Below are 11,725 nucleotides of genomic sequence, written 5' to 3'. Positions count from 1 at the left end.
TGACCCTACAAAACTTTTACCCTTTAAGCTTTTAAGACAATAAGTTTTCAAAGTCTTTTTTTTTTTTTAAACTTCGTGCCAAGTTAAACTATTTCATCTATAATGATACGGAGGGAGTAATAACTGTAGCACCACTATACAAAACAGAGAAACTTAAATGGCTTCATCCAGCCCATAAAGGTCCAAAAACCCAAAAATCTATATGTTGTGTATCTACACGTGAATCCCTCTACTGACAGTTGTATTATTCATCTATTTTGGCACTCGTTCGATGTTTACAGCAGTTAACTCAATTACAATAATAACAAAAACTTTACTCCATATTTCCTTTGTTCCGTCACATTTTTTCTTATTAATCGGTTTTTAAAAAGATACAATTTTATACTTTAAAACATTTTAACTTTAAATTCTTATCTCTTTACTTAATAATATATGGAAATATCATGATATATATATAGGACCATAATTTCTAAGAATAGTTTTCCAACCGTCGTATAAAATGAAGCGAAGGGAGTATCATCTTTAAAATTAATGACTTATGAAAAAATGGGATGAAGTAGAAGAAAATTCAAGAAAGAAAAGGAAACCCCCAAAATCATGCAACTTGGCGCTTGACACATTGCCATCTCTTAATTCACTTAAGTGTGGTAAGAGGGAGTATAAAATAAAGAATTTTTTTTGTAGAAATATAGTGGATAGCAGGTACATCACCTCCTCCATTTTCTCTTTATCTCGATCTTCTCTTTTTGGGTGTACTACCATTTCATAAATCATATTACTCTCCTGCTTCCAACATTCTGACCACCTTTTACTTGATTCTTTGTTTTTTTATTTCCAAGAATTCACTACAATTACCCAATTAAATACTTTCTACACAATGGTACTTGTATTTTTCATTGTAATTTTTAGCTATCTAGCAGGGATCTCACAAGGCCAACTAAGAGTTGGTTTTTATGGCAGCACATGTCCTAATGTTGAGCCCATTGTTAGTGCTGTTATACGTGAAGTTGCTGCCTCCAACCAAAATATTGCTCCCGTCTTGCTTAGGCTTCATTTCCACGACTGTTTTGTTCAGGTCATCATTTTTAATAAATTCTAGCGAATTCAAAATTTAGAGTCAGTAAGTTCATAATAAATAGTAGAATTCTTTTTTACATATGTGTAAGTGATTCGAGACGAAAGTTGTGAAATTATAGTTATTTTTGATGATGTACAGGGGTGTGATGGATCAATATTGATAGATAATGGAGATAATGCAGAGAGGCATGCATTTGGACATCAAGGGGTAGGAGGTTTTGAAGTGATAGAAAGAGCCAAAGCACAAGTAGAAGCAATGTGTCCTGGTGTTGTGTCTTGTGCTGATATTGTTGCTTTGGCTGCTAGGGATGCTGTTGTTTTGGTAAATTATTTTTTTAATTGAATTGTCTCATCAGTTATGTTTCAGTTCATTAACTACACTGTTGAACAAATTTGTAGCTTTTTCCTTTATTGTTTATACTAACATATGTGGTGGCAACAGGCGAATGGACCTTCATATGAGGTGGAAACAGGAAGAAGAGATGGAGTGATATCAAATTTATCATTAGCAGAAAATATGCCGGACATCAGCGATTCCATTCAGATATTAAAAGCTAAGTTCTTTGACAAAGGCCTCTCTGAGAAAGACCTTGTTGTGCTCAGTGGTACACTCTCTCTTATAATTTCATTTTTTATTTCCTTGTGGTTTTAATTGAACTTATTACTTCGTGCTCGAACCATACGTACACGTGTGAAAAAAGAATTTGTCTACATATAGTAATATCATATGAATTCTGAATTTACTAACTTTAGATTTTGAATTTGCTTTTGCTTTACACCGACCTAGAAAACCGAGAGAAAAAACCACAAACATGCGCACGCACACACAACACAACACAGCACTGATAGTCACACTCAGTAATGCATATGTACATGCAGAGATTGTGGGTTTTGTAGGTTGGTAGACATTGAAGGGATGTGAACTTATATTGTCATTAGCTAAGCCACGATTTTGGAGCTTTCTATTTAAATAGGAGTACTATATTTTGGGCTTCTTAATTAAATCCTTAAGCCAGATTTTAAGGTAATTGTGACTTTCACCTTTGTCTTATACACCATTCAATTCATTTTAGTTATTAAATTCACTTGGAAAATGAGTTATTATAAGTAGGTTAAGTCAATGCAGTCAGATGAAATTCTTCACCCTTGGTCAGTAAATGCGACAAAATAAGAAAAAAGAAAGGCATATCTTTCCTTTCTGAGCGGTGAAAATGGGAAATAGCTAGTGTTTAGTAATTGAAGATCACGAGATCGCTTAATTAGGAAATGGACCACGTAAAAAACAATTTACACATGATATTCTTGATATCCAGAATACAATCACCAATTATTTACACATGCATGATTCTTATGTTCCTTTGATTTCATTACGCTATTATAAGCAGTTTTATCCAATTAATTATCATAATTAAGAGAAATGATGAATTTGCAGCTGCACATACAATTGGTACCACAGCATGTTTCTTCATGACCAAAAGGCTTTACAATTTCTTCCCTGGAGGAGGTTCTGATCCATCAATAAATCCCAGTCTCCTACCAGAATTAATGACTACTTGCCCACAAAATGGAAACGTTAATGTCCGATTACCGATAGATCAAGGCAGCAGCGACGCTTTTGACAACCAAATTTTGCAGAATATTAGGAATGGTTTTGCTGTGTTACAATCTGATGCTAGCTTATATGAAGATGTGGTAACAAGGAGTGTTGTGGATTCTTACTTTGGGATGTTTAGCCCATTTTTAGGGATATCATTTGAGGCTGATTTTGCCAATGCAATGGTGAAAATGGGTAGAATTAATGTGCTAACTGGCTTTCAAGGGACAATTAGACGTGTGTGTTCAGCTTTTTGATTGATATAATTGTAATTACTAGTCGTACCTTCTCATTGGGTCTTGCTTAAGCATTTTACTTTGTATGTTGTGGAAACTTAATGGTTCATTTTGGAGTGTGCAATGTCAGAATCCAACGATCTGAGAAGAGAAGTGTAGCACTCCGTAAATTCGAACTAGGTATGGACGTGTTAAATTAGTATTAATGTGACATCTTAGACATATGAAGTCATATCGGAATGAGTAAAGGTGAAAAGAGTTATTTTGCAATCAACACGGAGAGTGAGGTGCATAAGATTTGATAAAATCGACTAAGTTTATGGAATATCTGTCTTCTTGAAGGATATCGTACAAATCTGTTGGGAAATTAAGAAAACGTAAAACATTAAGGTTGTAGCTCTTTGAAATAACTTTCCAACGATATATTGTGGAGCCCGAATGGATTTCTGAGTAAGATGTTATGTGCGTTTTACTGGACAATGCGCAGTATGCGCGCCCAGATGGTCCCGTGCGCGGCCGCGCACTTGTGGCAGTGCTACTGCCCTGATGCGCATCCAGGTGCGCGGGAGCGCACCCGGGAATCATTTCTAAAGCCCTACTTTGTCCCCCACACCCCAAAACATAAAAACTTACTCTAGAAAGGGAAGCTCTCAAGAACCTAACTCCTCAAAGGTCTCTCCACCATCCAAGGTAAGTTCTAATGGTGATTCTAAGTTAATTTCAATTCCCCAACACATTATTAATATGGGTAAACCCTCCAAATCATTAGATATTTGATCGAGACATCATTGTTGAGAGAAGAAACCCTAGAATTCGAATTTAAAAGGATTGAACGTCAAAATATAATATCTTCACCCTCTAATTGATTATAGCATTGGATTAATGATTATAGACTCTAAGTTCATGAGATATGAGTTGATGAGTTTGATAGAAAAGCATGAACGGTTATAGATTTGGGTTGTTGGTTGTTGATTATTGATTATGGGTATTGTTTATCTTATGGGTGATGAAGAATAATGTTGATTATAACAATTTGAGATTTTAGAATTTATCTTGGAGCAAGAGAATGGGTTGTTGGGTGTAGAAATATCATTAATGAAGGTTATGAGGCTTTACGCCCATAAAGTGTTTGATAAAATGTCTAAGTGACCAAAACATGAGTATTATTGCTAATATGGAATCCCTTTGACTTGTATTGATGTAGATTAAAATTGAAAGGGTTGACGAATGTTATATTACGCTCAAGAGCAGGAAGTCAAGGTATGTGAGGCTAACTCTCTATGTTTGGGAATGTTAATGATTCTCCCTACACTACGTTTCTTTTACGACGTTACTAATTGCCTCAGAAATAAAGTTAAGCCTAGTTCCTTGAATAGTTGTACAACTTCTATTCTCTAGATTCATAACTCGTTCATGACTTTCATTTCGAACGTTGTGGGCTCAGTGCGTAATCAATATAGACTTGTGATTAATTCTCATGAGTCTTAGTCTAGATTACTCAGCATGTTATAAATAGTTGAAGCTTTAGTTCTCATAATCAGTTCATGAATACTTGTATCAGTCTAGTCTTATTCAGAATTTCAGTATCATGTAACTCAATATGATTCAGTATTTCAGCATCACGTATTGCAGTATGATTCTCAGTTCCTTATTTAAATTAATGTTAAACACCTGTATTTGGGCCTGAGACCGTAGTTTATATGCTTTATGCATATTTGGGCCTGAGCCCGTAGTTTATGCTTTATGCATGTTTGGGCCTGAGGCCGTAATTTATGCTTTATGCATATTTGGGCCTAAGCCCGTAGTTTATGCTTTATGCATGTTTGGGCCTGAGGCCGTAGTTTATGCTTTATATATTTTTGGGCTTGAGGCCGTAGTTATGTATACGTATATTTGGGCCTAAGGCCGTAGCTTGTGCATATATATATTAGGCCCAAGGTCATAGTTTATTTAGATAAACAGGTTGTTCATCATTCAGATGAGGGATTATTCATATCCTTACTTCCTTTGTTCAGTTCAATTATTAGTTATCATTTCAGTTATCAGTTATCAGTTATTAGTTTCAGTTTCAACAGCTATCATTTAAGTTATCAATTATCAATTCTCAGTTATCAGCTCAGTATCAGTTTCAGCATTTATATTTCTTTTTTTCAGTTGCTTTACATACCAGTGCAATTCAAATGTACTGACGTCTCTTTTGCCCGGGGCCTGCATCTCACGATGCAGGTAATGATTTACAGGTTGACGATTGAGAGCACTAGGATTCTCGTACCAGCTATTTGGTGAGCCCCAATTTTTCGGGGGCAATATCATTACTTTATAGTTTTTCAATATTTACAGATAGTCAGTGTTTTTAGTAATTCATTAGAGGCTTCATAGACTAGAATAACAGTTAGATAGAGTCGAAGACTTTTCATGTTAAGCTATGTTGGATACAAATATGTTTCAGAATTATATTAGTATTTCCGCACTTGATTTATATCATTCACACTTTTTAGTATATCAGCATGTGTAGTTTATCTTCTGCATTGAGTATGTTATGATATCACATGTTGATTCAGCCAGCCAGTTGGTTCGCTCGGTCGCATGTAGTCAGGCACTGGATTGGATGCTGCGTGTTGTGTCCAGGCCCAGGTTCGGAAGAACTATGAATTTTGATAGACTTTCAAGTTAATTTCATGATAAAAACCAATCGAGAGGGATAATAATACCACGATACTTGTTTTCGATCCGATGATTAGCCGCTAAAACCACATAAAGATACTGATTTCACAACAAATTAAGTTTAATTTTTATTTTTAAAAGGCTAATAGGAGTAATAGAAGAAGCAAAATCAAAGAATGGGAATTTGTCCAATTTACCACCTTTAAAGCCTTAGTTAAGACTTATGTTTTGGCTTCTTTAGAATGGTTGAAGAAAAATGACAGGACCGTTAAAGAATTCTCTTTCACAAAATCCCCCACAATAATGTTAGCTTATGGATATTTTTTTTGGTGTGTGTTTGGGGAGGTTGGGGGGGGGCTCTGGACCCTATATCTTATCTAATTCAATTATTTCATTGATTTGATGATGAAATTCGCTTAGCCTTTAAGTTTCAAGCTAGAAGGTCTTGAAAGCTGAGATTGATTCAAAATTTAAACTTTATGGGTTCAACCTATGGGTTTTTAGCAATGAATCAATTATATTCTTAAAGTTATAAGTTCATATCTACCATTTGTTATAATTTTTATGAATTTTTACATATAAATTTGTACTCCACGTTAAAAGTATTGGATTCAAATGAACTTGGTTGGATATTCAAGCCTTTTAGATAGTCAACAAGCACGGATATATAGACTGGCATCTTAATTAGAATAAGAAAGCTTGTTCCAGATCAAGAATTTGCAGAATAATCTGTGGTAAGACCAGGATATTTTAACTAGTAATCAGGCCGGTGGCAAAGTTCTTTATGCAACTCATGCATGTGACTTAAACTTGTTTTTATTCCTGCAGTCATCTGTAATTCTGCCCAACGTTCTACCGGGGAATTCTGGATTTAAATTGAAGTGAATTCACGAGAAGCCTAGTTTCTACACTGTCTTTACCTCCCTGTAACAAGTACAGGCGGATTCAAAATCTGATGGATTTAATTTTTAAAAATTCGTAGTATTGAACTTATTACACTTCTGAATGAGTTCATATTTAATATTTTTAAAATTTCAGTATTATATATATATATTCATGTTATGGGTCAAAAATAATGGGTTTGGTTGATCTTCGGGCTAATAAGCTACACAGCCGTACTGGTAACAACATGCTACGAATTCTTTGAAACTCTCTATTGAACGGTCAAGAGTTTTGTCCTAAACAATGAAGGTCTATACAACTTAGATTGAGCTGGCAATTCTTCCAAGATTAATACTATGAGAAGTCCAGTCTTTAGGATGAGGTAGGAACACAAGTTAAGCCAAAAACAATTTCTGGCTGGAGTCAAAATTCTGTTAGCTTTTTAATTTGTTATTGTCCACATTAGTAAACACAACCAAATTGACAGCACTTTTTTTGTTGTTGTATCTTTGTTATGTTTCATATGTCCTATTGGAGAGTGAAATCATTTTCAATTTGCACACGCTTCTTTAGAAAATCTTAATAAGCACTTCAAAAGAAGAAGAAAAACAAAGACAATAAAAAAGCACTTAGCTTCAACACTGAACATATATATATATATATATATATATATATATATATATATATATATATATATATATATATATATATATATATATATGGTAATGTAACAAATCTCTCACACCCTAAAAGAAATAGAACAAAGCAATATTTTATTTGTTCGGGGTTGAAACTAAGTGCTTTTATAAGTGAGAGATTGGTTACATTGCCCTATATATATATATATATATATATATATATATATAAAATATACTATAATTATTTGATTATATGTATGTTATTTGCTTGTCACGAATAATTAAGCTCTTACATACAAAGCACTAGAAATTTGTACTAAGTGGTTAAAACAACCTCATGATATGATCTATATCGATCATGTCGTATCATCAGATTTTTCTATTTTTAAAATATATTCACATAAATTTCAAATATTTTGAAAGAAACTACTCTGATAGAACCATATTAATTCTTTATATGATCTCATTAGTAATATATGTATGATAGTGATTACTTAACCTATATATTAAAATACAATTACTTTCTAGTACATTAAATAAAAAATACATTAAAACATACCTTTAAGTATTTAAGCGTCTCTCTCCTTTGAGAAGCTTAGTTGCGCTCGAGGTGTAGCACAGAGGTAGATGAAACTGACACAAAGATATCAAGTTCAATATAAAAAAAAGGTTAGGTGTTTCTTTTCTTGTGCCCTAAATCTCGATACGTACCCGTGAGAGAGTAGTAGCAGTCACAAACTAATACATACTATACTTGGTCAAGTTTGCTACTCACGTGTAAAATTGAATATAACTTAATGTACACAAACCTTGTGCTTTAGAAGTTTTCGGGGGGTGTAGAGGGTGGTATAAGCTCAATTCTTCCTACTTTTAATTTTCCTTGTGCTATTTAATGTAAAACCAATCATTTCTATCAACAATTACAATGAGTTCAATATTCTAAAATTAAAGTGTCACATTCGACGCTTCGCCTTCGCACATAAGAACGAAAGGAGAAAACAATGCTCTCTAGCCGGGATATCTCACGTGTCCGATAACGATAACTTAGCTATGGCCTTAGGTCATCTTTCCTCGATGCGAAAGAGCTAGATAAGTAGTTTATCTGGGACGAATTCTTACTTACTTTTCTTAGTAATGGTAACGAAGGTATGTCAAGGGAAGCTCGTGCCAACCTATGTCTCAGTAGCTGCCCGAGAAAGGACCACTCAATCCAGACAGGTTCTCGCAACTGCCTTTCAAACAGGACCTCGAGAGGCATGACATACGTAAATAAAAATCTCCGTGAACATACATTCAGTTCGCTTTAATTTAGATCTGTGATATCTTTTCTGTCTTTTCTATATATACCATGAACATGATCGAATTGCGTTATTTAACGCTCTAAAATCTTTCCTTAATTAAATCTATGATAGAAAATATATATTTAAAAAGCCTGAAACAAAATTAAGATGGAACAAATGGAATAAAAAAGCTTACTCGCTTTTCTCCTCATTTTTATGTCTTTCTGTGTCGCTCCATTATTTTTCTTTAAGTTTTGTTCATATATTTTATTTTCTATCAATTCACGTGTAACATAATACAAACATGGTAATTATAATACAGTGGCACACAGAGAACGTCACAGATGATCGATCCTAAGCGAGTAAGCCAGGTCCATCTCCAAATAATTGGTATTGCCTTAAAATTTTCACTAAAAATCTTCTCTTCATAAAAATTTAGAAACGAGGAAAAAGAAAAGTTTTAGACAGAATTTTCATTCTTCACAAATTCGCAAGTGGTAACTCTGTTTTGAAAGTATTTCCATTAGCCTCCCGAAATATGCTGCTAAAGTACAGGATATTTCTACGGTTATTGTAGCCAGTCAAGCAGAGAGAAACACAAGAGGGAGAGAAAATTTTAATCAGCAAAAAAGAGAAGAAAGAGCTGCACATACCTCATTTTCTCCCTTTTCATCTTCTTTCTCCAACTCCAGTAAATTCTCCTTCCTTTTAAATTATTCTCTCATTGTAAAACTGAATCTTTCATACTTTTCCATCTGTTTTACCACAAAATTCAGTATAACAGGTGTAAAATAATGTTCTACTACGTCCTTAATTAATTTGCTGTTTTTAATGAGATTTTATCGTAACATACCATGCATGCATGTTTAATCTTGAAGTCATTAAGGGTTGTTTTTGTTTCATTTCTTTCAGGTTAATACTGCCATCCTTGTGAATAGCTGAAGAGAAAAATAATCAGCAGTATATTAAAATATTTTTGAGACTTACAAGTCTGAAACATCATGGCTCCAAGCACGCTTAGAAAAGCAATTGGGGCAGTGAAGGACCAGACGAGCATAAGCTTGGCCAAAGTTGGCAGCAGTGCCTCCTTGTCCGATCTTGAAGTAGCCATCGTGAAGGCGACCCGACACGACGAGTACCCACCGGAGGAGAGGCATATAAGAGAGATTCTAAGCTTGACTTCTTATTCTCGAGCCTATGTTGCTGCATGTGTTAGTTTCATTTCCAGACGCCTTGGAAAGACCAAGAATTGGGTTGTGGCGCTTAAGGCACTCATGTTGATTCATAGGCTACTCTCTGATGGCGATCCGTCTTATGAGGAGGAGATTTTCTTTGCCACAAGGCGAGGAACCAGGCTTCTTAACATGTCTGATTTTCGTGACTCAAGATCTAACTCCTGGGATTGTTCTGCATTTGTACGATCTTATGCTTTGTACCTTGATGAACACCTGGAGTTTAAGATGCAGAACCGCAGGGGAAAACGCAGTGCATTTGCATATAACGATGATGAAGAAGAGGTTCGTCATAATGTCAAGGGGGTAAAAGCCACTCCGTTGAGGGAAATGAAGAATGATCGAGTTTTCTCAAGGATTCATCATCTCATGCAGCTCCTAGAGCGATTCTTAGCTTGTCGACCTGCAGGTTAGTATTTCCTAACTCCTCCACTTTTGCTTTAATATTTCTTGCCAATTTCAAAAATATATAATCGGCAATGCGTCTTATAAAGATCGAATATCAAATGCCAATATAGAATTAGCATAGAAATATAGTAGCTGAAATGAAGAGAAAAGAAATGAGAAGATAATATATGACATTAACAAAATTTGAGTTTTGTTATCATCTAATAATAACCATAAGGGCTTGCTCGTATTTTATCGGCTCCTTTCTCAGGTAGCCTTTAAATATAAAATTTCACTATATGTTTCAGGTTTGGCAAAGAACAACCGAGTCGTGATTGTGGCTCTTTATCCATTAGTGAAGGAAAGTTTCCAGCTATATTATGATTTAACAGAAATCATAACTATTCTGTTTGATAAGTTCATAGAACTATCAATCCCCGACTCTGTAAAAATTCTTGAGATTTTCTTCAGAATTAATAAGCAATATGAGGAGCTCGAGCAGTTTTACGATTGGGGTAAAACAGTTGGAGTTGCACGCACTTCTGAATATCCAGATATTGAGATCATTCCACCGAAGAAACTTGAGCGTATGGATGACCTTATACGAGAAAAGTCCTTCAGAGAACAGAACAGGAAGGCGGCAATACGTAATGAGCCAACTACTGAGCATGTTCAAGAAATTGAAAAGCAGGAAACTAAAACTGAACCCGAAGAGGACATGAATGCAGTTAAGGCATTACCAGCACCAGAGGTATTGCCCAAAGAAACAGAAGAAAATATAGAGGAAGATGACAAGAAAGAAGTGAAAACCCAAGAAGTAGGAGATTTGTTGAACTTGAGTGAAGATGTTCCAACTACGGAAGAACATGGAGATCAACTAGCTTTAGCCCTGTTTGATGGTGGTCAAGCAACGACCAATCCTGCAACAAGCATTTCACCATGGCAAGCATTCAACGATTCAGGAGATTGGGAGACAGCACTGGTTCAGTCCGCAAGCCACTTGTCAAACCAGAAAGCTTCGTTCCCCAGAGGCCTTGACACATTAACACTTGATGGCATGTACCAACAAGGAACAGTGGCACAGGCAGTAGCCACCTCAGGTGTTGTGGCTACTGGAAGTGCAAGCAGCGTAGCATTTGGCTCAGCAGGACGGCCAGCAATGTTAGCATTGCCTGCACCTCCAACCGCAAATGGTGGAGCTAGTACAGCCGCACCAGGCACAGATCCTTTTGCAGCATCACTGGCAATAGCTCCACCAGCATATGTTCAGATGTCAGAGATGGAGAAGAAACAGAGACTACTGGTGGAAGAGCAGTTAATGTGGCAAGAATATCAGAGAAATGGAATGCAAGGACAGGTAGCATTAGCCAAAGCACAACCAAACCCTTACCCACATAACATTGGTGGTTACAGGCAAACCTTCTAAAACTTTCACTGATAAGATACACAACAATGTAATGTCATTTTCCATGTGGTCAGCGGTATCTCAGTACAAAGACAAGTCATGAAATTGTACAGAAAGAAAGTGGCATTCTAGAAGAAGAGGTATGCAAATTCACATCTAATCAATGTCTGCATTGCCAGCTTTCTCAGAAAGTCAACTAAGCTACGATATTGAAATATGAGAACTGCAAAACTACATGTAGACAACATCCATTATCAGTGTACAGAAAGTGAAATTTTCTTAAAACAAATCGCTAGTGTCACGTCATTCTTTTTCCTTCTTTTCTTTCTT

At 35.5% G+C, this 11,725-nt stretch overlaps 2 protein-coding genes across 3 annotated transcripts; both read left to right on the top strand.

Moving 5' to 3' along the window:
• The first annotated feature begins 559 nt into the window (after nucleotides 1-559).
• LOC104113735 (peroxidase 43-like) lies at nucleotides 560-3,079 on the top strand. Its single transcript, XM_009623997.4, has 4 exons — nucleotides 560-1,075; nucleotides 1,217-1,399; nucleotides 1,520-1,682; nucleotides 2,510-3,079. The coding sequence occupies exons 1-4, from the start codon at nucleotides 878-880 to the stop codon at nucleotides 2,926-2,928; spliced, it is 963 nt and encodes a 320-aa protein (XP_009622292.1). The 5' UTR covers nucleotides 560-877; the 3' UTR covers nucleotides 2,929-3,079.
• Nucleotides 3,080-8,889: 5,810 nt separating this feature from the next.
• Nucleotides 8,890-11,684, top strand: LOC104119649 (putative clathrin assembly protein At1g03050). 2 transcript variants are annotated; one of them, XM_009631216.4, is made up of 3 exons: nucleotides 8,890-9,062; nucleotides 9,284-10,012; nucleotides 10,299-11,684. In XM_009631216.4, exons 2-3 carry the CDS (start codon nucleotides 9,373-9,375, stop codon nucleotides 11,414-11,416), a joined length of 1,758 nt encoding a protein of 585 aa, XP_009629511.1. In that variant the 5' UTR covers nucleotides 8,890-9,062; nucleotides 9,284-9,372; the 3' UTR covers nucleotides 11,417-11,684. The 2 variants fall into 2 exon arrangements, with proteins under 2 accessions (XP_009629511.1, XP_009629510.1); XM_009631215.4 differs by having other exon boundaries at nucleotides 8,890-9,155.
• The last annotated feature ends 41 nt before the right edge of the window (nucleotides 11,685-11,725 follow it).

Source organism: Nicotiana tomentosiformis, chromosome 1 (assembly GCF_000390325.3).
Source record: "Nicotiana tomentosiformis chromosome 1, ASM39032v3, whole genome shotgun sequence".
Classification (NCBI taxonomy): Eukaryota; Viridiplantae; Streptophyta; class Magnoliopsida; order Solanales; family Solanaceae; genus Nicotiana; species Nicotiana tomentosiformis.
Note: the sequence above shows the minus strand (reverse complement) of the source record. Positions and strands in the feature narration are given on the sequence as shown.

Excerpts from the sequence above, each read along its gene's own strand:
- LOC104113735 (XM_009623997.4), top strand. The coding sequence starts at position 878 with ATGGTACTTGTATTTTTCATTGTAATTTTTAGCTATCTAGCAGGGATC. Across the intron at positions 1,076-1,216 it reads TCCACGACTGTTTTGTTCAG|GGGTGTGATGGATCAATATT; the intron begins GTCATCATTTTT and ends GATGATGTACAG. Across the intron at positions 1,400-1,519 it reads CTAGGGATGCTGTTGTTTTG|GCGAATGGACCTTCATATGA; the intron begins GTAAATTATTTT and ends TGGTGGCAACAG.
- LOC104119649 (XM_009631216.4), top strand. The coding sequence starts at position 9,373 with ATGGCTCCAAGCACGCTTAGAAAAGCAATTGGGGCAGTGAAGGACCAG. Across the intron at positions 10,013-10,298 it reads CTTAGCTTGTCGACCTGCAG|GTTTGGCAAAGAACAACCGA; the intron begins GTTAGTATTTCC and ends TATATGTTTCAG.